This window comes from Vespula vulgaris, chromosome 5, assembly GCF_905475345.1.
Source record: "Vespula vulgaris chromosome 5, iyVesVulg1.1, whole genome shotgun sequence".
NCBI lineage: Eukaryota > Metazoa > Arthropoda > Insecta > Hymenoptera > Vespidae > Vespula > Vespula vulgaris.
Window position 1 is genome coordinate 3,250,614 of NC_066590.1, and position 22,840 is coordinate 3,273,453.

A 22,840-nucleotide genomic window follows, 5' to 3' on the forward strand; every position below is an offset into this window, starting at 1 on the left:
ATAGTGTATAATTTTGTTCAATGTTGGTTATTACTTCATCATGTATCGGTTGGCTATACTGTTGCGAATGGCAGTCGATTTACCACTGCGCTTTTATCAGGTTTAGTGACGTCTATTTGTGGAAGGTGCGCTTCAACTTGGATTTAATGATCCGTTGCTTATAAAAATTTGACGGTAATACGATTGTCTTAAGAATGGCTGACAGCGAACAGAAAGCGATGCAGTTAGTAGCCGAAGCTGAAAAGAAGTTATCATCCAAAGGTTTCTTTGGTTCTTTATTTGGGTATGTTAACACATTGATTTACTTGAACTCGTCCGACCAGAAGAATATAAACGTGATGTGATATTATTTATGCACATTATGGTAGCATATTTTTATAATATTTTCTCTATTTATAATTCTATTTTTTTTTTTAATTGTCATATATTATCTTATCAGATCTTTTATTGAATCATTTTCCATAGTATGTGGAACACGCATGTTCGTATTAGTGTCTATGTGTGTACAGTAATACGTAAGTTTTCTTTGTCTAATATAATCTAAAACGCAAAAGTAATTAAAGCTATGAATCATGGTAGGAGAAAAAATACGAATGATACTAAAATATGTTTATTACTTTTTTAAAAAAGAATATATTAAGATTTATCATCATTATTATTTTTGTTTATTTATTATTCAAGACGTTCTATAGATGGTTGAATCTGTTGTATTATTCGCATAAAAATGAAAATATAAAACTTATATTAATAATTTTTGGATTATATAGAGGTTCCTCCAGAGTAGAAGAAGCGGTAGAATGTTATCAGCGTGCTGCAAATATGTTCAAAATGGCCAAGAAATGGAGTGCTGCAGGAAGTGCATTTTACGAAGCTGCGGACTTACACGCCAAAGCTGGCAGTCGTCATGATGCTGCTAATTGTTATGTCGATGCTTCTAACTGCTTTAAGAAATCTGATGTCAATGGTATAATAATACTATTTATATGATTATTTTTTCTTTTCCTTAAGATATTAGATTAAAAAATTAAGTAAAATGAAACATTGTATACAAGTGAGAATATATTATTTTCAGAGGCTATAAGTTGTTTGCTAAAAGCTATTGAGATTTATACCGATATGGGTCGGTTTACAATGGCAGCGAAGCATCATCAAAGTATAGCGGAAATGTACGAGAGCGAGGCTGTTGATTTAGAACGCGCTGTTCATCATTATGAACAAGCAGCAGATTACTTTCGTGGCGAGGAAAGTAATTCCTCTGCAAATAAATGTTTGTTGAAAGTTGCACAATATGCTGCTCAGCTAGAAAATTATGAGAAGGCAATTCAAATATATGAACAGGTATGGAAGTAGATTATCAACGATATAAATAATATAAATATATAAATAAGTATTATAAAAAAGATCATGCAAACGATTTTCAAGTGCAGATTTGGATATAAATAAATAAAATCTTTACAGGTTGCTTCTTCGTCATTAGAAAGTTCATTACTAAAGTACAGCGCAAAAGAATACTTTTTTCGAGCCGCGTTATGCCATTTATGCGTTGATGTATTAAATGCACAACATGCGATTGAACGTTATCATGAGCAATATCCAGCATTCCAAGATTCTAGAGAGTATAAATTAATTAAGGTATTAAATATTATATCATTTAATTATATTATTAATAGTAATTTCTTCTTTAAATGTTTATAAAATTTTTATGTATATATATTTTTTTCTATTATCATAGACATTGATAGAACATCTCGAGGAACAACATCTAGAAGGCTTCACAGAAGCAGTGAAAGAATATGATTCAATCTCACGATTGGATCAATGGTATACTACAATATTATTACGCATAAAAAAGCAAGTCAATGATAACCCTGATTTACGCTGATCAGCTATTGTTCATCTACATTATATTATGTCAATGATATTAATGCTCCAAATCTACATGTATTCTTTCCTAAACTATACCCTGCTTTCAGTGGTATTCATCAAGTAGATTCGTTTTTATACCCGAATATCATATTATTCCCTTGCGATTCTAGCTAACATAATAAGTTTGCTGTATAACCCAATACTTAAAAAGCATCATTATAGAAACACGGAAAGTTAGAATGCTTCAAATTCTATATCGATCTTTACAGGCTATTTTCCATATTCATATATAATACATGCAGTTATAGCATTGCCTTATATGTAGGCATAGTATAATGTTATAAATATTGAGAACAGAATAAGAGTTTGGTAAGGTACAGCTTCTAAAATAAGATTCACACACTTGTGCTAATATAGTTAAAATAGTTGGCACTTGTTTCCAGCATGAAAACTTTTTGTCTGAATAGTACAAACCCAGATATTCCAGTTTTTTGTAAATTGATTACCACACAATAATTTCAATATTAAAAATTAGAGAAATGAAATTTCATTGTTAACGAATTTTAGAATATATGCTCGGTCACGATTATATTTTTTGATATATAAGCAGAGAATGTTATAATTTAATTATATTATTTATTAAATATTAGCACTTATATTAAATATATATCTTGTAATATAATTTATATCTTGTATTCGCGTAGTGGAATAATGAATGAAGTCAAATTTTTGTCAGTCGTTGTCCTTACACTGCCAGTGTTTTAAAATAGGAGACATGATACATATATATGTTTATTCATTGTTCCACCGATGTTAGTGTATATTTTGTTGATATCCTTATTTTTTTTTTTTAATTATTTAATAATTATAAAACTAAGTTACTCGATCTTTTTTTTGTAAAATGTAATTTAATTGTTATTAATAATGAGAAAGAAAAAATAGAAGTAAACATTAGTTACTGACAAACAAAGGAAAAATCCTTTTAAAAATTCATTCAATATATATATATATACATACATATATATATATATATATATATGTATGTATGTATGTATGTATGTATGTATGTATATTAATTTCTCAGTTTCTCTCTTTCACATATATACTTCTTCCTTCTTTTATTATTTTATACGTATTAATCGAACGTATTTTTATCCGAGTCGGAGACCATAACTTTATAACTCTGTTTTATTTCATTCCAAAATATATAAATAACTCTATATCCATATAAAAGAAGAGAGTAAAAAATTTGTATAAAAAATAATATATCGTTACAGTGGAAGATATGATGCAATATTACACTGTAGGTAATTTCAAGAATTTTGCGTAAATTAATTGGAGATTTGTGCTAAATCACAGGACTATATATCAACGTAGAAAATTAAAAACAATGACTATGTTTTATACAGATGGGCCAGATAATACTTAGAAAAGTATAAGGACTCCAAAGCGCAGCTTTTTAACTTTTTAAATGGCCTAAAATGAAAAACAAAGAAGAAAAAAAATTTTCATGAAAATTTAAAAACCAAACAATACTTTTAATTGTCAGGAACAGAAAGTAGTTGCGTCTTTTCTTTTTTTATCGTTCTTTTTTAGTCAGACTAGTTATATTAATTTAAATATTAATTTATCTGTACAAAACAAGATGTACTATTCTGATTATTTTGAGGATGTTAAATAAAGATATATCTGTATAAAAGCGATTAACAAATCTCCATAAACTAATAAATCAACATTACAAATAAATATGCGGAATTAATTATTAATTCTTTTACATTTTCCAACATCCAACAGAAAGATCATAATGAAATAAATAATATATTAAAGAAAAAAAGTAATTAATAAAAAGAATACACATCTACAAAAAATATACGTCCTTTCTAATCATTTTCATTAGAGAAATAGAATATTCGAACGTTCGACCAATCGGACGGTAGTTATAAATGCGTAGTAGAATCTATTGGAATTAAATGAATGCATAATAATTTGATTTACAATAATGAAACAGCTACGATTAGCTCAAAGAGCTACTGATTTTTATTCGTAAGAAATTTTACGCGAATGTTATACATGCAAGGAATAAGCTTTAATCGTATATTTCCTTCTAATCGATACTAATGTCTCGAAACATCTCGAAAGTCACGCAAGTTCGCAATAACAATGACTACACAACTATTTTTAAACGTATGATACTTTTTAGCAATGAAGAAAAATTCTTATAAATCGTAAATCATTTCGCTTGTATTTAGAAAAAAAACTATGATGGAAAAACAGAATGACGTAAGAAGACAAATTAAATCGCAAAACATTTAATCCATAGACATTTTGAAGAAGTTTCGAAAGAGTTTTAACTAGAGAAGCGAGAAGGAAATATCGATCCGTATGTTCTCGTTTCGTCTCGACCAATCGAGAAGTTTCTAGCTCAATCGAGAAGTAGGGACGAGATATATAAAGGCGGCCCGCTGCGTTGAGCTGGTCAGTGTTTATCCAGAAGCGAAGTAAGCGTGATCGAATGACGTAAACGATAACAAGACGAAATAACGACGAAAACAACGAAAAGATATAAAACAGTGAATTCGTATTTAAGAATAAAAACAAATTAGAAAGAATAGAAAGAAATTGGAAGAAAATACAAAGTGAAAAATTGAAAATGCCTGCTATTGGTATTGACTTGGGAACCACTTACTCCTGCGTAGGAGTTTGGCAACAAGGAAAAGTGGAGATCATTGCCAATGATCAAGGTAACAGAACGACACCAAGTTACGTTGCTTTTACAGACACGGAACGTTTAATCGGCGATGCTGCTAAGAACCAAGTAGCGATGAATCCAGCCAATACAGTTTTCGATGCGAAACGATTGATCGGTCGGAGATACGACGATCAAAAGATTCAGAACGATTTGAAACATTGGCCGTTCCAAGTGGTGAACGAAGATGGAAAGCCTAAGATCCAGGTAGAATTTCGTGACGAGAACAAAAGGTTCAATCCAGAAGAAATAAGTTCTATGGTTTTGACGAAGATGAAGGAAACTGCCGAGGCTTATCTGGGACAGACTGTTCGAGATGCTGTTATCACGGTACCAGCTTATTTCAATGATTCGCAACGTCAGGCTACGAAAGACGCAGGTGCGATAGCTGGTTTAAACGTACTGAGAATAATCAACGAACCTACAGCCGCGGCATTAGCTTATGGCTTGGACAAAAATTTAAAGGGAGAGAGAAACGTATTGATTTTCGATCTGGGAGGTGGTACCTTCGACGTTTCTATCCTTACCATCGATGAAGGTTCTCTCTTCGAGGTAAAATCTACGGCAGGTGATACTCACTTGGGTGGCGAAGATTTTGACTCGAGATTGGTCGATCATTTCTGTAAAGAATTCGAGAGGAAATATAAGAAGAATATGAGAAGCAATGCTAGATCTTTGAGAAGATTGAGAACGGCTGCTGAACGTGCCAAGAGAACTTTGTCCTCGAGCACGGAGGCTACGATCGAGATCGACGCTCTTTACGAAGGTATCGATTTTTATACGAAAATCTCTCGAGCCCGTTTCGAAGAGCTCTGCGCTGATCTCTTCAGATCTACTTTGGAACCAGTGGAAAAGGCATTAGCCGATGCAAAATTGGATAAACGATCGATAGACGATGTCGTTCTCGTTGGTGGTTCGACTCGTATACCGAAGGTCCAAAGTATGTTACAGAATTTCTTCTGTGGAAAACAGTTGAATCTTTCTATCAATCCTGACGAGGCTGTTGCTTACGGAGCAGCGGTACAGGCAGCTATACTCACTGGAGAAGGTTCTAAAAATTCCACTCTACAGGATGTACTTTTGGTCGATGTTGCTCCTCTCTCTCTTGGTATCGAGACTGCAGGTGGTGTTATGACTAACATCATTGAACGTAACTCTCGTATACCGTGCAAGCAGACGCAAACGTTTACTACATACTCCGACAATCAACCAGGAGTAACTGTTCAAGTTTACGAAGGTGAACGAGCAATGACCAAGGATAACAATTTACTTGGAAGATTCGAACTGAGCGGTATCGCACCTGCTCCACGCGGTGTACCAAAGATCGAGGTCATCTTTGATATGGATGCTAATGGAATTCTTCATGTCACCGCGAAGGACACCGCCACTGGTCGAAGCAATAACATCAGAATAACCAACGATAAGGGTCGCTTGAGCAGAGATGAAATTGATAGAATGTTGGCAGAAGCAGAACGCTATAAACAGCAAGACAAGGAACAGAGAGAGAAGGTTGCTATCAGGAATCAATTAGAAAGCTATGTCTTCTCTGTGAAACAAGCGATTGAGGATAGTGGATCCAAATTGACGGAAACTGATAAGAATAAAGTAAAGGAGATTTGCGAAGATACTCTGCGTTGGCTAGACAATAATGTACTTGCGGAAGTGGAAGAATATAAGTACAAATTGGAGGAATTGCAAAAGCAATTCTCACCCATCATGACGAAAATTCATCAGGGCGGAGCTCAGCAGAATTATGGGGATAACACTGGTCCTACCGTAGAAGAAATAGATTAATAAGAGATATGAAATGTGATATATTCTTAACATATTCTAAATATGTTACAGATTTTTTCCTTTTTTTTTTTTTTTCTTTACTTGACTGATATTATTTTATAACTTTTTAAATTCCATGTTTGTTAAGTTCGTTTTATGTATTTATGAGATATTGTACCTAATTTTAATCAATTATTTATCAAGCAGAAAAGTATTAAGTAATACTTGCAAGCAAGTTGCTCTCTTCAAATGTCCTATGATTGTGATAATAAATTATTAATTTTTGTTAATATTGCGGATTATTGTCATTTTTCCACTTCTTTTTATTTTTAATATCTAGTAAAGAAAGAGATCTCATTGAAAAATAAAATGTCACAATTCAAAATGATGTTTTCTTAAAATATATTTTAATATATTGTAATCCGATAAATGGAAATTATTTCTCTCCCGTATTATTTCACAAATAAGATAAGCAATAGATATAATAATCGAAATTCTCTTAGTATCTTTTCTTCATTTTAATTTTCATGTATTAGATAGTATCAACGAATTAATTTAAATCTTTGAGTTTATTCAAGTCTTCTTTCATCCATTTCATAGATTTATCCGAAATTTGTTTCAATGGATTACGCGGAGGTCCAACTTGAAGCATACTAATAACCTGCATAGCATATTTCATCGTTGGGATCCAATTACCTTAAAAATAAAATCATTTGTAAAAAGTAATACATTGCAAACAAATGAAAAAATGTAAATTTTATTGATAATTTACCGTATTTAGATACGATATTAATGGTATCTGTTAAAGTTTCTTGTTTTTTCTTAGCTGTTATCAATTCCGCTGAGTTGTTTGCATCGATCAATTCTTTAACAAGTTTTGGAAATACATTTATACTCGTAGCTATAAAACATTCTAATCCTAACGAGCAACCAGCTGAGATGAGCTATTTCGATGTATAATAATTATTATCATTTATATATAGATATATTTCAATTATATATTAATGAAGATTACCTGATCACAACCAAGAAATACAGCATATTGATTATTGTTAATATGTAATGCCTGTGTACCTTCTACTAGATCAGTACTCGTAAACTTTATACCTACGAGCGATGGAATTTCATTTTTTACGGATTCTAAAAATTGTCCCATGTGTACTGTAAAGAGTATATTTTGTAAATTCTATGTGTGTATATATATTCTTTTTTTTATATTTAAAAATATAAAAAATAGAAAAAATATAGAAAATATGCAAAATGTAAGAAAGTGATAAAAAAGAAAAATCAAATAAATTATCTTACTATTAACATTGGTATACGATGGTATATGATAATACAACAAGGGTGTATTTGGTGCCGCTTGAGCTACTTGTTTCAGATAATCGACTAATTCTTGTGACGTAGTTGGCTTGAAGTATAGTTCAGGTAAACAAAGTATAGAATTTGCTTTTATACTTTCCGCGTGTTTGGCCTTTGTAGAAAAAAGAAAGCAAAAACAACAAAAAAAAAAAAAAATAAAAGAAAGGACTGTTTTTATATTATAAATTACAACGTAAGTATAAGTACAAACATATATCGATATAAGGTACTGTATGTTTACTTATTATAAAATTTAACTTACTAATTCCATCACGTCGGGTAAGTTTGTGCCACCTACTTGAACCATCATATGTTGATTTGTAAATTTCACTGTTCGCGACCAAGCTTCCGCAACTGATTTCCTTTCTTGTAAGTTCATCGACGTACCTTCTCCAGTCGTTCCATTAACTTCGTATAATATTAAGAATATTGAATAAATATTTATGAAATAAAGAGAGAGAGAGAAAGAGAGAGAAGATATCAACGTAATTTCATTTTTTTAACTTAATCCATATAATAAATATATACGTATATTAAATATATACCAAGAACTCCATTGATCCCGTATTCAGCTAAATAATTTGCATATGACGGTACCATATCCAATTTTAACGTCCTATAATTATCAGAATAATATCAATGGGAATATTATTCAACGAAAATATAATTTATGTATATGTGTAAAAAAAAGAAAAGAAATACGATATATTTCTCAGGGCGTATTATATAAGTATTTTACCCGTCAGTAGTGAATGGCGTAAATACAGGAGCCATTAATCCTTTAAAGGTGAACGATATATTCTAAAATAAAATATAAATTTTTAGATGATCCATACATCGATAACCAATTTTATTCATTTATTCATTTTATTCGATCGCGATGTATGCAAATATATATATGTAATGTAAATATATATTTACCGGCATATTGCTGAATAGAAAATTTTATGAAACGATGAGTATACGAACACAGGATCGTTAGACACAACCGTTTAAACAGAGCTCCGTATTAATACTGCTGTGCGAAGCAAGAAATACGACTTGTCGTCAACAACCGATAAGACTGTGTTGATCTTTTCTTATGTGATAATTCGCACTTATCATATGTACGTACATGTGTATATATATATATATATATATATATATATATACATATACACACACACAACGTTATACCTTACCATACATTTAAGCATTTTTTTCGTTAAAGATATTTCTCTCTTCTATTTTTCTCCTCCCTCTCTCTCTCTCTCTCTCTCTCTCTCTCTCTCTCTTTCTCTTTTTCTTTCTCTTATACGATAATAGACATAATAGAAACAACAATGAAATTGAAACATAAATATAGATAAACTATGATATAAATATGATTGGAAACGAATAAATGGAGCGACATTATTTATATAAAAATGTTATTTGTATTTATTTACATGTAGATTTCTGTTTTCCTTCTTTTTCTTTTTTTTCTTGTGTTTCAACAATGTCAATGTTATTAATATATTAATACATTGTAGTAATAGTAAATCTTTTATATATATATATATATATATATATATATATATATATATATATGTTCCAAGACGGTTGCATGCGTTTCTTATTTTTTTTTTATTCTTTTTTTTTCTTTTTTTTTCTCTTTTCTTTTTTCCCTCTTCGTGTGTACGACATGTAATAATTTTTATGTTCTTTCGAAACAAGAACAGGGGCTCTCTACTCGTATGTGTTTTTACATAATAACGCCAAAGAGAGAATTTTCTATTGTTTCTTAAACTTTTATATAGTCCATTCTCTTATAATGCCTTTTTTCTCTTCCTTCATTAATCTTCGATTATTGAAATGCGACAAAATCCATAGCTACACACAACATAGTCGATGAGAACTAGGAAAAGTTTTTTCATTATATATATATTTTTTTTGGCTTTTTCTCGTGATACATCATTATCGAGATACATCATTATTACTTTACGTTAGTTCTAAATTCACAATTTTATTTTATTTAATTTTATTTCATTTCATTTAATTTTTTCTTTTTTTTCTTTTTCTTCTTTATTTAAAACATCGTTCGTGATGGTAAATCGTCGTAAATTCGAATGTAATCGCTCGCACTAATAAAATTCTAAATCTACCTCGTAATGATTTCATTTATTTAATTTTTATTTAATTCAATTTTATTTTATTTTTTTTTCATTCTCGTCATTCTCTTGTCATACAGAGTCTCGATGAAGAGCGAGTTTGCTCTTTCGAAATTATTTTAGTCAAGTCGACAATCGATCGATTTTACGATTAAAACTCGTTCGCATATATTTACTCTGACGCGAGATCATTATATAAGTACGTATGAAGGTTATTAATTTCTAATCAGAGAAAAAACTCTAATTCATTATCCAATTTTCCAATTGTATAGAGAATACAACTCTTTTGAATAGAATACATTTTCTACTTTCTTGCGTTGGAGGTCGTTCTTTGAAAACATACTTTATAGGAAAGTTTCTCAAAGAAGATAACAAAAATTAAATGTTTATCGTTATCGAGATCAACTAAACAATGAATTAGAAGAGTATGTACCTCATTTTATATAAGGACAATCATAATTTTATATACATCCTATGTATAAAATATATCGTTTATAACTGTATCCCTTTTATTTCTTGTTATCTTTGTTTTTCGCGTTACCACCTAACGACAACATGGAAGTGTATGAAAAAATTTTATATGCGCGATCTTTCTGAATATAATATAATATGCATGTATGTACGTACATATGTATGTATTAGCACCTTAGGCTAAATCAGAAAATTAAAATACGAAGCTGTAGTATTAGACGTAGAAAAGTATATTAGCCTTTTTTTTTTCTTCTTATATTTCATGGGAATTATTGAACATTATTTCGTAAACAATGAATATAATTAATATGCACGTAAAAGGTATGTGCGTAACGTATATAAGCGATATACATAAATATATCGGCAATATAATTGATATTTTTCAACTTGAACGATGTTATATAAAAGTTTATATTTCGCGAAGTTTCAACCATTATAAACATTATTCTAAGTATTCGACGATCGTAGAGCATCGAATTTTCGATACGATGATCGATCGATCGATTTGAGTATAAAACGAATGAACTTATAAAATAAAACGAATAACATTTCGATAGACGCACATTCACATACACACATATATATATATATCTGTATATATATACATATGCATGTATATACGTACATAAATGTATACGAATATACATTTATGTACATATATATATATTATGCACAGCCACACCCTCACACACACATACACACACACAAATATATTTATTTATATATAATCAGCGTTCAGTTATTAGTTTTCGATGAATAATTAATTATACCAGTGGATTTATCTAATTTTATCATTTCTCTTTGGTATGGATTCGACTTTATTTCGATCGAATATTACTACTATAATATATACGTTAACTTTTTAACTTACCCATGAAATTATTGTATAAATAATTTATTGACAACGCATTAAGCTGTCCGATGATAAGCCCCATTTTTCTTCGATTATATCAGCCTGGTTTAGTTGCGATGATATATGTAGTATGTAATACTTATGTGTAGTGTATAAATGAGAAGCGCTTATGCGCTTTTGTGTGTTTACGTGTTCTCGTGTTATAAAGTTCATTATATATGAAACGACATATCGTATATATGTATATGTATTATAATATTAATGTGTATACTTTTAACGGAGAGTAAAACGATCGCGTGTTCAGGCCAGCCCGAGCCACGTTAGAGACATTTTTTTTTTTTTCCTTGAAATCGTTAGATTCGATCGACATTTTTTTTTTTATTATTTTCCTTCAACAATTCCTCATTTTAACGATCTCTTTTTTAAAACGGCTTTACAACGCGCCCCGTATAAAAGTGCAGCAGTACACACATAGCATATATATATATATATATATATATATATATACATACACACACATATATATATATATATATACTATTAAATATATAATAGAGCAATTAAATGAATTACGGATATGTACAGTAGGGATATGCCCGATCTCAAATATTTAAATAATTTAATACATAAGTACAATTTTTTGTTTTATATTTCTTTGTTAACTCGCTTTAAGAAGGAGCCTTGTATTCGAAGATCGAAAGATCATTTCTCTTCATCGTATCAACTTGATTACGTATTTTCGATATATATATATATATATATATATATATATATATATACCTTTTATTTTCTTCCCATCGCCGACGAAAAATCGAAATAGAATAGAAAGCACCCGGATAATATTCTTAACGAGAGTGGTCCCAAAAGTATTAGAGAAGTAGCCGTTTCTCCCCCTCTTTATAAAGACGCGAAAGCTTTTCGAAGAGCTTAGAAACTTATTTTCTTTTCTTTTCTCGATCCTCACTGTGTGTCAAACGTCTCAAACTATCAAAACTCTTTTTACGACATGAACGATTTAATTAACGCGTAACACGTTTTTTCCCTTCTTTTTCTTTTCTTTCTTTCTTTCTTTTTTTTTTTTAATTTTAAACAAATTTCTTTCTTTATTTCCTTCGAAATTTTTCGATGACCGACGACCTCTCCTAACTGCTGGCGATGCTTTCTTTTTCTTTTTCTTTTTCTTAATTTTTTTTTTTTTTTACTTTGGGGTTTCTGCAAATTTTTTCTTTCTTCGGGGAGTGTCGATCCAATTAAAATACATAACGTTTAATTATCGTTATTAGTAGCCATTATTCGTTTTCGCTTATGTACATACACGTTTCTTTTCTCTTATCTCGCACATTGATAACAACTAATTCGCAATAGTCCTAATCGTTTATTTTCTCTTTCCTTTATGCTTATTTATTTCCGAACATATATATATATATACACACACATATGTATATGTGCGTGTGTGTATATATATGTTACGTTATATGCGCGTGTACGGATGCTCAACGATGTCACGAGACGTCGAAAGAGACAATATTTGTCTTTTCTTACATCATGCATTTAAATAATACGATCGTATCAATTGGATTTATATGGATTTAGTTTTAGGAAATTATCAGTAATTCTTTGAAAATAGATATTATTATTTAGAACATATTTGGAAGACGGAACGAGATTCTTGTGGCATCGTTGGCAGATAACTCATATTATCAGTTACATCGTGCTACCATTTGTTACTATGGAGTTTATTTAGTGTTAATTAACAAAAATTAGGCTATCTCGGTACTTTGGACGAACCATCTTCTTCTTTTTTTCTTCTTCTTCATCTTCTTCTTCTTTTTCTTCTTTTTAAAGCAATTTTATTCGAACGCGTATACACGAAAAAAACGAAAAATCGACACTCCACGACCTTGTATAATATATACATTGATTATGTTATCTTTTAAAAAGATAAAGAGGAAGAGACTGTAGTGTCTGTGCGCGAGCGCACGTATATGTGTGAGTGTAAGAAAGAATAACATCGATCGATTCTGCAAACGTTAGCGATGTATGTATATACGTATTTATATACGTATGTATATAGAAGTTTGATATCTTCCAGTAATAGTAATAAATACGATAATGAGTTCACTCCTTTTACATGTAAAAAATAAATGATAACTCTCTCTCGTAGGTAATATTTTTTATGATAAAAGGAATAAAGAAAAAAGAAAGAGAAAGAGAGAGAAAGAGAGAGAGAGAAAGAGAAAGAGAGAAAGAAAGAGAAAGAGAAAGAGAGAGAGAGAGAAAGAGAAAGAGAAAGAGAAAGAGAAAGAAAGAGAGAGAGAGAGAGAGAGAGAGAGAGAGAGAGAGAGAGAGAGAGAAAGAAAAAGAATGTTTGTATATATGTGTATGTGTGTGTGAAATTGTACTAAGAAATAATACTGACGCGTTATAAAGAAAGCCCAAAGGGTTTTGGCTTTTTCTTTACTTATTTTTTTTAATTTTTTTTTCCTTTTTTTTTGTTTGTTTTTTTTTTTCTTGCCGACACGAGATGCCATAATATGGTAATTATATAATTAATGCTCGACTATCGCATTATCGCAACGTGATAATGGTCCAACATAGACATACATAGATCGACTTATCTTCCTCGACTTTGAATTTACCTAGAGAAAATTGAAACAAAATTCTATTGTGATTTCTTCATTGAAATTTGAGATACGATTGAATTTCTTGATTGATTCTGCGATATTATTTATAATATTCGGAACATCATCATTATTATCGGTCTCATTGAATGGCCACACGAATTGAATCGAGTGATAAGAATGAATTCGTTAATAAACGAATAATAGGGAATAAATTATTTTCCATCGACGATTCGAATCAAATTGAATCGAATCGAATCGCATCGAAATTGAATAATTCTCGCAATTGAATTCTTTTTTTCGCTTCGATAACTCCCGCCAACGTATCATATTTTTTTTTTTTTCATCGATAATATTATACATCGTTAGAGCAAATAATGATTTTGTCCCATTCGCACGAATTCGTATACAAATTGAAATTATTGTTAATTTTTCTTTTTTCATGTTCATTTGAATTCGATCCTAATCGATATTCCTGGACGTTAGATCAAAGAGATGTCCGATATTAATTTTGGATAGATCATTTAAGCCTGATTTTTCCGAACGGCGAAGATCGAAGTTATCGACGTCGCCCGTGACTGCCACTATGATTTCCAAACTCTTAGTTTTCTCAATGAGACTTTTTTTAAATGAAGAGCCGCGTTTAATAGATCAGATTCTCGAGTATCCTCACCGTCGGAATGAACTTCTCGTCTACGACCTGGCATCAATAAACGGTGTCTTAAACCTCTGGACGTTGGATCGGATAATGCTTCGCTAACCGGAACCTTCTCCTTGCTAGATCCAGGGAGAGATACTGATCTACCAACGGAGAAACCCTTACTGAGCCTGTCTAATGTAGCTGGTAACAAATGTCGTCTCGGTATCGCTTGTTCTCTTTCCCTTAATATAAATCGACCGAGTGTCTTCCAAAACGCTTGCGTACTATAAACATTTTCCTCGTCTCTAAGGACTCTCAACTGACGATTACCACTACCAACGGCACCAGCCCCGCCCCATTCCAATTCCTCTACCAAAGCGAATTTCATTGGATCCTCCATTCTCCTTGCCTTAACAAGTGCCTGAGCTAGTACGTCCTGTGCGGAACTACTAACCGGTACTCGTAAAATCGCGTACGGTATTTCTGGTGAAACGTTGTAAATGCAGACTAGAAAGGTATCTGCTTCGTCCCATATATGAGTCGAATGATCCCGCGAATTTGTATCCAATTTCGAATGTCCAGCTGTACTTCGTATCGATGCAAGCCAAGCTCTGCTACTTGGATCATCGCCGACACGTTTTAATAGGAATCGACCTTGTCCTTTCCAAAGAGCTTGCGCTTGAAGAGGATGTTCGGTTGGATCGAGAACTCGTTGAGTTGGTAATTCCTCTCGATCTCGTTTTTCCCATCCACGTGACACCTCCTCCACAAGAATATACTCGTCCACGTGTTCGGCTGATATTCCTGCCTTTTGTAAAGCTTGCAACATTACTTCTTGAGTAGTACTATCTTGGGTTACTTTTAGAATAGTATACGGTTCCTCCGGTATTACGTGATAAACCATAAGGAAAAACATTCTTCTCTTCAACGTGACTCCACCAAGACCTGGATCTACGCTAGTCAATTTATCCGGCTCCTTTCCCGAGGACGGTCGTTTCGAAGACGTTTCCTTGTGATCGCGGCAGCAGGTATTGTAATCGAGACTTTCCTCCTCCAATCGTGAATATATAAATAACGTGGATAACGCCAATGGTTTGTTTTTGCACGAACGCAATCTAACGTGCCTGTAACCTGGTCTGAGACATTTCAAAGGTATAACGCGTTGCGCTATCAAATGATGCGAGCTTGCTTCGACTATACCGAATCTTAAAAAGGCTAGATCTTTGAACATTACTTGAAAGCAAAACTTTTCGTTCCAAATTGGATTAAGGGCATTGTTTTGTATGATTTTCGTTTTGTGTTTTGCACAATCGATCGGTATGCCCACCAGCTCGATTTCGACGTACGTACTGGCAAAGAAGTTTGTTGGCGAAACGTATTGTCCCGACACCACCGATAAAGTCAAATGTGCGGAGTGAAGACCATCGAATTCTTTGTCCCATGGATTGAAACGTCTGTAAATATGGAATGAATAATAAAATAAAAAAAGAAAAGAAAAGAAAACAAAACAAACAATATAAAAATCAAGAAAAAAGAAGGAACATACGAACATATGAAAAAATACATATCCTATCTGTCACTTTATTCGTGATACACCTATTGAATAATTCAACGTACCTATACATCATGTGACTCTTGTCCCACATTACCGAAGGTTTCCTCACGTATCCGCATTGTCCGTTCTGTTCGAACATGGCAGCATTCAAATTCAATCCGGCATCGTCTGTCTGATAATTCAACGCTACCATTTGTATACCAAATGCCCAGAAAATGACAGGATTGAAATTGGTCGAGTCGATACGCATTCCAGCTGGATATGTTCGAACCAATTGTGTTTCCGCGTGTGCTACGACACCCAATGGCTGCTTTCTACAAATTTTTTTGGCAGTGCTTTCGTTTAGAGACGAGCACTGGAAGCACGCTGGTACGCCGCGCGTCGACCTGATAAAAAATGCGATCGAAGATTTTATTAATTTCTATTTCTTTTCCTTTTTTTTTTTCTTCTGTCAATGCGTTATAGAAATAGAATAATACCTGAAAAGATTATCGATATTACTGCCACCGCTCGCAATCGAAGCAGACGTTGAAAGTGATTGTGGTGATCCAGAAGAGGAAGCTACACCGCTGCTCCCGATTCCAGCGATACTGTGTCTTTGAACGGGTCCTGTATGAGACGGATGACGAACTTTCCCGGTGGTGCCTGTTCCCGGTGTTGTGTTTAGACCACGGAATTTAATAGCTTGTAAATAAACGACCAAATCCGAAAGTTCCTTAGCGATTTGACTGCTCTGCTTCGGTTGAACTTTATCATCGACTGCCGCATCCGATTTTAGGCGGCTGTGTGCCGGATTACTACCCAAATATCTCTCGTAGCTCGATATTGAATTGTCTAGGGACGAATCCAAAAAAAAGAAGAAAAGAAAAGAAAAGAAAATAAGAATGAAAGATAGAAAAATAATACTTATAATACCAATATAAATGATTACCATCGATATTATCATCCTCGTCGTCGTCTTCCTCATCGTCCTCGTCCTCGCTGAAGTATTCGACCACGGACGTGCTACTTGCATCCGTTCGCATTTGTTTCATAGACGATGCCCGATCCGACATCAACATTTTACCACGATAGGATACCGGGGCGTGAACTAACGGTCCAGTTGGGTCCACTACTAATTTCTTATTTTTTATCAATATCCTATATCGCAATTGCGACGGCGAGGGTAACTGTGGATCTTCACCAAAATCCGTTTCGAATAGAAACTTCGTTACGAGTTTTTCACCAAAGACCGACTGTAATCGATAGAAAATGTTATTTAATATATAATAGATATCTATGTACAATAGAAATTAGTAAATTAATAACTTAGAGAATAACAGATATCGCAATATCGAATTTACCTGAAAGATTTGTGCCATTCGTGCTTGTTGACTCTGGGAACAGTGATTTTCAATAGACAGTATAACTGGATACGGTGAACTGACGAATGCACTCCTGTCGATCGCTTCTACGACCAATCGAAAAGGTATCTTGGTGGTAAAGGTGTGACCGTGATAAATGAGAGGCGATCCATCGTCGCCATCCCAGCAGTCTAGTTCTACGCATCGACATCCGGTCAAAAGGACCTAAAAGATCGATATCACAAATTAGAATTTGCATCGTGTTCCTACATTCGATTCAATCTTAAGATTAATTTAGTAAAAGAAAAAGTTACGAAGGGAGTAACATCGATCGTCGGTTACGTTAGAGACCCAACTAATTTCATTCGATAGGATCGATTACGATTTAATTAAAGTCGAAGGGAAACTTTGACCGTATCAAACATACAATTCGAATCTACTGGATATTTGATAAGATCGAACGGAGGACGGTGCCGATTTCGAGAGGTTAAAAATGGAAGGATCAGGCATAGAATCGATCGGAAATGGTGATTCTTGTCAGTGTTCGAAGGCTAGTAGGTCAAACGACAGGTCAAATCGAGGAATCGAGAACAACGAGTGGGTCATAAGTTTAATCGATTTTAAAGATATTACAACATTTTCTATCTACGTATATGATATTTCATAAGAAATTGTAACCTGTGAATAAAGCTGGACGGATGATTCGCCCTTGAGCTGATGACCGGTCAGATAAGTGTTGTGCGAGCTTGCGATGTAATATTGGGACAAGGGCTGTTGCATTTCGCTCTCCGACGGCGTCGCATATTCGTTTGGGAAGGCGTAATTGTCCTTGTCCATCATGTACCGTGCAAAGCCCTCGAAAGATAAACACCACTGTGTGCGTAAAACTGGATCTGGTTCGTGCCTCTAGAATGAGAATGTACAAACACATGAAGTTCTGATTGCACTCTTTTTTTTCTTTTCTTTTTTTTTTGGTTTGGTTTTTTATATCTTGTAATCGTTCTCGTCTAATTCCTTGTCTAACTCGTTCGTTTATTGAAAGCGGTAGAATCGAGAGATAGGTAGATAGATGGATAGATAGATAGATAAATAGGTAGGTAGGTAGATAGGTAAATAGGTAGATGGGCAGGTAACTTGGTTGATTGGTAATTAGAGCAAGATGGAAAAGTTAAGAAATTTACCTTGACGAGGGCTTTGATCTCGTCGTCGGTAAGCTTTTCTTGTTGCCGAGATTCAAGGAACTTTGTGAACGTAGCTAGTGTGATTACTTGTGACTTGGATGTGTCGACGCCAGAACAATTGTTCACTATACTCGCTGCTGCTACTGCGTCAAAGATTTGCTTCTTGTGAAGGTTACTACTGCTTTTGTATTCGTGACAATCGATGGAATTGTTTCTTGTTAAAAGTCCTGCGTTAAATAGAAAATATATGTTCATACGCGGATAGACGTTTCAATATCGATTCTATTGAAATAGTTATTATTTTCGTTTCCTACCGATTCTTTGTGGTGTGGCATCGCTGGCCTGTCTCAATACGGCTGGACGCGTACTAAAGTCTCGAAGAGAACCGTCGCTTTGACTTCGGCATGTGATCGCAAGCTGCCCGAAGAGATCACGTAGGTCCTTTCTAGCTCGAAGGCTGAACGATCGGAAAAGTGCCACGAACTCAACAAAGTTCAGTTGGGTCTCATACATAATGGAAGTGGCACGTGTTTTCACCTGCCAAGGAGCTTCCGATCCACCTGGTACTCCACCACCATTTCTGTCCTTGTCTCTAGGAACGCAAAGTAAGCTGTTTCCAAGTGATTGCGATAGAATGAAAAAGTGAAAAGTGTAAGTATACATTACTGAATATATATATATATATACACACATACACACATATTGTTTTTCTGTTTTCATTTTAAAGTAGAAACGAGATAGATACCTTTGTAAACTCGAATAAGGCAAGTTGGAAGTGACTATTCTTTCGGCTGAACCAGGTGGACTGCGCGATGAAATTCGATCTCTAGTGGATCTCGGCGATGCTGGAATTATTCTCGTCAAGGATTCCCTGCTGCCAGTTATGTGACGAAGAGGAGCAGCAGATAAGCCGCCATCCGAAGACGAGGAATCGTACTGTTTAAAGCTGAGCTCCTGAAAGGTCCAAGATCGTATATCAGCGACCTCGTAAGGTGTCCACTTTTGAATCTTTTCTCTGTAATAAGTCTACCTTTGTCAGCGCATGAATATTGCTGATAGATTTGGTCTTCTTTCCCTTAACGTTTCGTCTACGGAGATTACCGCTGCTAGTTGGTGAAAGGGTTCCAACACTTTCGGTCATTGACCAATCGCGACCACCGAACACTCGTATCGCATCGGCGGTCATAGGCTCGAGGCAACCTTCTTCGAAATACAATTGAAGATATTTTTCTTTTAACCAACGCGATCTTCGATCGGTTAACTGTCTTTGTCGTTTCAGGCCTCGTAATATCCAACACAGTCCCATATACCATATCCTAAAATAAAGGATTAAGGATCCTTTCAACGTGTTCTTGCTCGAACGAAACTTTTTCGAAAATCTTTACTCACTTGCCAAGGGCCGGAGGACAAAGTAGAAAGAGCAATCGATTGTCAGGCAGATTGGAACCATACATGAGGCCGATACAGGAATCTGAGCCAGGTAGGCCGTACCTATATTGTACGATACGATAATGACGAGAATCCAATAAACTTTCACAAGTTATTCTTTTATTCGGTCGATAATAAGGATCGTTTTACGATACACATTAGTATGTGACATTTGATCCTTTACCTCTTGCATATGCTCCTAAGGTCGGCTTCTCTGTCACGGTCGCAACAACCGATCATGATTTCTTTAACGGAGGCCAAATCGAGATAACCTTCCTCCAAAGTGACCGAAGCACAGTCACTTTGTTGTGCCGTGTATCTGGTAACCAAGCCAGCTGGTACGGAATCCTCGGGATTGGCCGTAATCGAGAACTCGGTATAGGCAGTGCCACCGAGTTGGCCCGTTTTCAATGGACTCCACGGTGGTTTTTCCCAGACGAAGGTACCGCACGCTCGATCTACTCGTGCGAATACCAAGGCCGTTCTCGAAGTGCCGCTTTCACAATCCCAATGTACCAACGTTGTACCGTGATGTAGCACCTAATCGCATTTTTGTTTTGTTTTATCCTTAAAATCTTCAATCGTCTAATATAGGTTTCATTCATCTTCCTTATCGCAGTAAATAGATATTTGATAGATTTATTCGAAATTATATCAATAATTTCTTTACGATATTTTACACCTTTCATAGCAAACAAGTAGATGGAACGAGGGAGTATTTAAGCACGAATATAGTAGAGCTCGAATCAACATAATTAAACGTTACGATCCCCTCTTTCGTTCCAAGCTCACCGTTTGCTCCTAGCAAATAATCTTTTTCTCTTTTTCTTGACTTTTTTTTTCCACTCCTCATCGTGGTCGGACTCGGAACGATACTCATACCCGGTTTTGAAAACGCTAATGCAGCAGAAGGGGATGCTTAAGGATAATGCAAAACCAAGTTACCGCGCGAGACCTAAATAATGATAAATTTCTTTTACGATATCACGATATAGTTATCCGTTTAATGGTAATTACGATAATTATTCCCTTCTCGCGAATATATCCTCGTGAGTGTAAATTGATTACGATTAGAGAATCCATTTGAAAAGTTGAAAAACAGTTTTTACGTATTTACCTGTAAGATGTGAAGATCCATTCCTGTGTGAGGTGCGGCTACTGGGAAAAGTGCAACCCCATGATCGATCAGGATCGGTTGGACCGGTTTATATGAATCGAGATCGAGATGATAATCGTTCTCATCGCATTCCTCAGCCATGTAGGTCTGTTCGATCGCCGTGGTGTGTAAACTAAGGGTGCGGTGAAGGGAGCCAGTTGTTGCATCTCTTCCACGAGCATGTCGATGCTTGTGAAAGAGGGCAACCTTTTCCAGGACGGCGTTCGCATCGTAGGACTCGTTTGTCTTTTTCAAAGAGCCACTCCTAGTCGAGCTCCATCCTGAAGGAGCTTCGGTATTACTCTCGACATCTATACGCGGACCAACCGATGTGCCAGACGAAGTTACATTTTCGATCGGCCCAACTTCTTTCGCGTTTTCTTTTGTGCTCTCACGGTTGTTCTTTCGCTCGGTATCGCTCTGACAACAAAAGAAGAATTTTCTTTCTTTTTTTTTTTTCTCGAATCATCTAAACATTGTAAACATAAAAAATATTATGCAAATAAATTAAAGACAAAAGATATATGCAAGATATAAACTGTTCTCCTTTCTGTTTTCATTTCTTTTTTATTTTTTTATTTATCTATTTATTTCCTTTATCTTTCTCTTTTTCTTTAAACTTTTCTGATCACATTGAAACGGCGACGATCTCATAACGAGTTATTTTTAACAACGATATCTGCGTTAGATAAAATTATATAACTATACGGATAAATCCGTCGTTCGATCCCTTTTTTTTTTCCTTGTTTTATTATCATTATTAACGACTTATCTAAACGTTGTAAAGATAGAAAATATAAATGCGCGAGTGAATTTTATACGAAATGTATATGTAGAATATGAAAAGTTTCTCTTTCTTTTCTTCTATAATTGTTTCTTTTTTTTTCTCTTTTCTTTCTTTCTTTCCTTTTTTTTTTTTTAATTTCTTTTATAAGCCGCAGTAAAACGTCGACAATTATTTTAACGAGTTATTTTTAACGACGATGTCTGCGTTAGATAAAATTACGTAACTACCTATAAATCCATCGTAACATTCTTTTATTCTTTCCCTTATCGCGTATTCATTTCTTTATGTTTTAAGGTAATAAAAAAATTATATTGCGTTATTGTAAATGCAATTAAAAATACATCGAACGTTCCAACCTTCAAACCATTTTCATTTCTTTATTTCTTTTCGAACGATCTGAAGGCGTATTTGTCTTCTCTCTCTCTCTCTCTCTCTCTCTCTCTCTCTCTCTCTCTCTATCTCTCTCTCTTTACCCACACTTTTGGATAACGAGTTTGGAGCAAGCCGAGGAAAGATGGAGATGAGAATAGAGAAAGGGAATCAGTCGCTTCATTCGTTTGCCGTCACGTACGCGTTTAGAATGATGTGCTCGTCGTTTCGAAGATAGCTCGGCCCCTCGAAAGCTCGTCGATATCCGTTTGTGTAAAATGAGTCGGGACTCGACATTGTCTCGCGGCGATATCACGAAAAAGGAGATAAATTGAAAGGGGGGCCGTGTAAAACCGATAAAAAAAAAGAAGGAAAGAAAAAAGAAAAATAGGAAAGAAAAGGGAAGAAAAAAAAAGCAGGAGTAAAAAACGAACTCGAATCTGTCCGTGCTACTCTCTTCTACCGATTCTCCCGATGTTGTCGATTACGATTGATTCAATTTGTTCTTTTTTTTCTTTCTTTTTTCTTTTTTTATAGAGGTTGAATTGGAATAAGAGCGA

The 22,840-nt window shown here is 34.2% G+C and overlaps 4 protein-coding genes across 7 annotated transcripts in view; 2 read left to right on the top strand and 2 right to left on the bottom strand.

Moving 5' to 3' along the window:
- Positions 1–52: 52 nt before the first annotated feature.
- Positions 53–3,612, top strand: LOC127064148 (alpha-soluble NSF attachment protein). Its single transcript, XM_050994771.1, has 5 exons — positions 53–283; positions 768–964; positions 1,073–1,338; positions 1,459–1,632; positions 1,733–3,612. Exons 1-5 carry the CDS (start codon positions 195–197, stop codon positions 1,880–1,882), a joined length of 876 nt encoding a protein of 291 aa, XP_050850728.1. The 5' UTR covers positions 53–194; the 3' UTR covers positions 1,883–3,612.
- Positions 3,613–4,332: 720 nt separating this feature from the next.
- On the top strand, positions 4,333–6,675 carry LOC127064137 (heat shock protein 68-like). The gene has a single exon (XM_050994753.1). It carries the CDS (start codon positions 4,517–4,519, stop codon positions 6,404–6,406), a length of 1,890 nt encoding a protein of 629 aa, XP_050850710.1. The 5' UTR covers positions 4,333–4,516; the 3' UTR covers positions 6,407–6,675.
- Positions 6,676–6,763: 88 nt separating this feature from the next.
- LOC127064146 (N-acetylneuraminate lyase-like) lies at positions 6,764–12,116 on the bottom strand. Of its 2 annotated transcripts, XM_050994765.1 has the most exons (8): positions 8,669–12,116; positions 8,487–8,548; positions 8,293–8,363; positions 8,010–8,155; positions 7,691–7,859; positions 7,401–7,546; positions 7,158–7,329; positions 6,764–7,081 (listed from the first exon to the last, which is right to left on the bottom strand). In XM_050994765.1, the coding sequence occupies exons 1-8, from the start codon at positions 8,672–8,674 to the stop codon at positions 6,936–6,938; spliced, it is 918 nt and encodes a 305-aa protein (XP_050850722.1). In that variant the 5' UTR covers positions 8,675–12,116; the 3' UTR covers positions 6,764–6,935. The 2 variants fall into 2 exon arrangements, with proteins under 2 accessions (XP_050850722.1, XP_050850723.1); XM_050994766.1 differs by lacking the exon at positions 8,293–8,363.
- A 149-nt stretch (positions 12,117–12,265) lies between these two features.
- LOC127064129 (1-phosphatidylinositol 4,5-bisphosphate phosphodiesterase epsilon-1-like) overlaps positions 12,266–22,840 on the bottom strand; it is a 77,750-nt gene continuing 67,175 nt past the window's right edge. For 2 of the 3 annotated variants that reach the window (XM_050994730.1, XM_050994733.1), the window contains 13 exons: positions 21,086–21,544; positions 20,153–20,508; positions 19,930–20,031; positions 19,571–19,856; positions 19,286–19,494; positions 18,855–19,150; positions 18,541–18,767; positions 18,038–18,265; positions 17,360–17,584; positions 16,948–17,251; positions 16,496–16,850; positions 16,079–16,402; positions 12,266–15,915 (listed from right to left, as the gene is read on the bottom strand). In XM_050994730.1, coding sequence (XP_050850687.1) covers positions 14,406–15,915; positions 16,079–16,402; positions 16,496–16,850; positions 16,948–17,251; positions 17,360–17,584; positions 18,038–18,265; positions 18,541–18,767; positions 18,855–19,150; positions 19,286–19,494; positions 19,571–19,856; positions 19,930–20,031; positions 20,153–20,508; positions 21,086–21,544 — 4,881 coding nt within the window. In that variant the 3' untranslated portion in view covers positions 12,266–14,405. The remainder of the gene's footprint in view (positions 15,916–16,078; positions 16,403–16,495; positions 16,851–16,947; positions 17,252–17,359; positions 17,585–18,037; positions 18,266–18,540; positions 18,768–18,854; positions 19,151–19,285; positions 19,495–19,570; positions 19,857–19,929; positions 20,032–20,152; positions 20,509–21,085; positions 21,545–22,840) is intronic. The other variant, XM_050994732.1, reaches the window with a different exon arrangement.

Coding starts and splice junctions, on each gene's coding strand:
- LOC127064137 (XM_050994753.1), top strand. CDS start 4,517: ATGCCTGCTATTGGTATTGACTTGGGAACCACTTACTCCTGCGTAGGA.
- LOC127064146 (XM_050994765.1), bottom strand. Junction 7,860..8,009: donor TACCCGACGTGATGGAATTA/GTAAGTTAAATT, acceptor TTTTCTACAAAG/GCCAAACACGCGGAAAGTAT. Junction 7,547..7,690: donor ATCGTATACCAATGTTAATA/GTAAGATAATTT, acceptor TACTCTTTACAG/TACACATGGGACAATTTTTA.
- LOC127064148 (XM_050994771.1), top strand. CDS start 195: ATGGCTGACAGCGAACAGAAAGCGATGCAGTTAGTAGCCGAAGCTGAA. Junction 284..767: donor TTCTTTGGTTCTTTATTTGG/GTATGTTAACAC, acceptor TGGATTATATAG/AGGTTCCTCCAGAGTAGAAG. Junction 965..1,072: donor TAAGAAATCTGATGTCAATG/GTATAATAATAC, acceptor TATTATTTTCAG/AGGCTATAAGTTGTTTGCTA.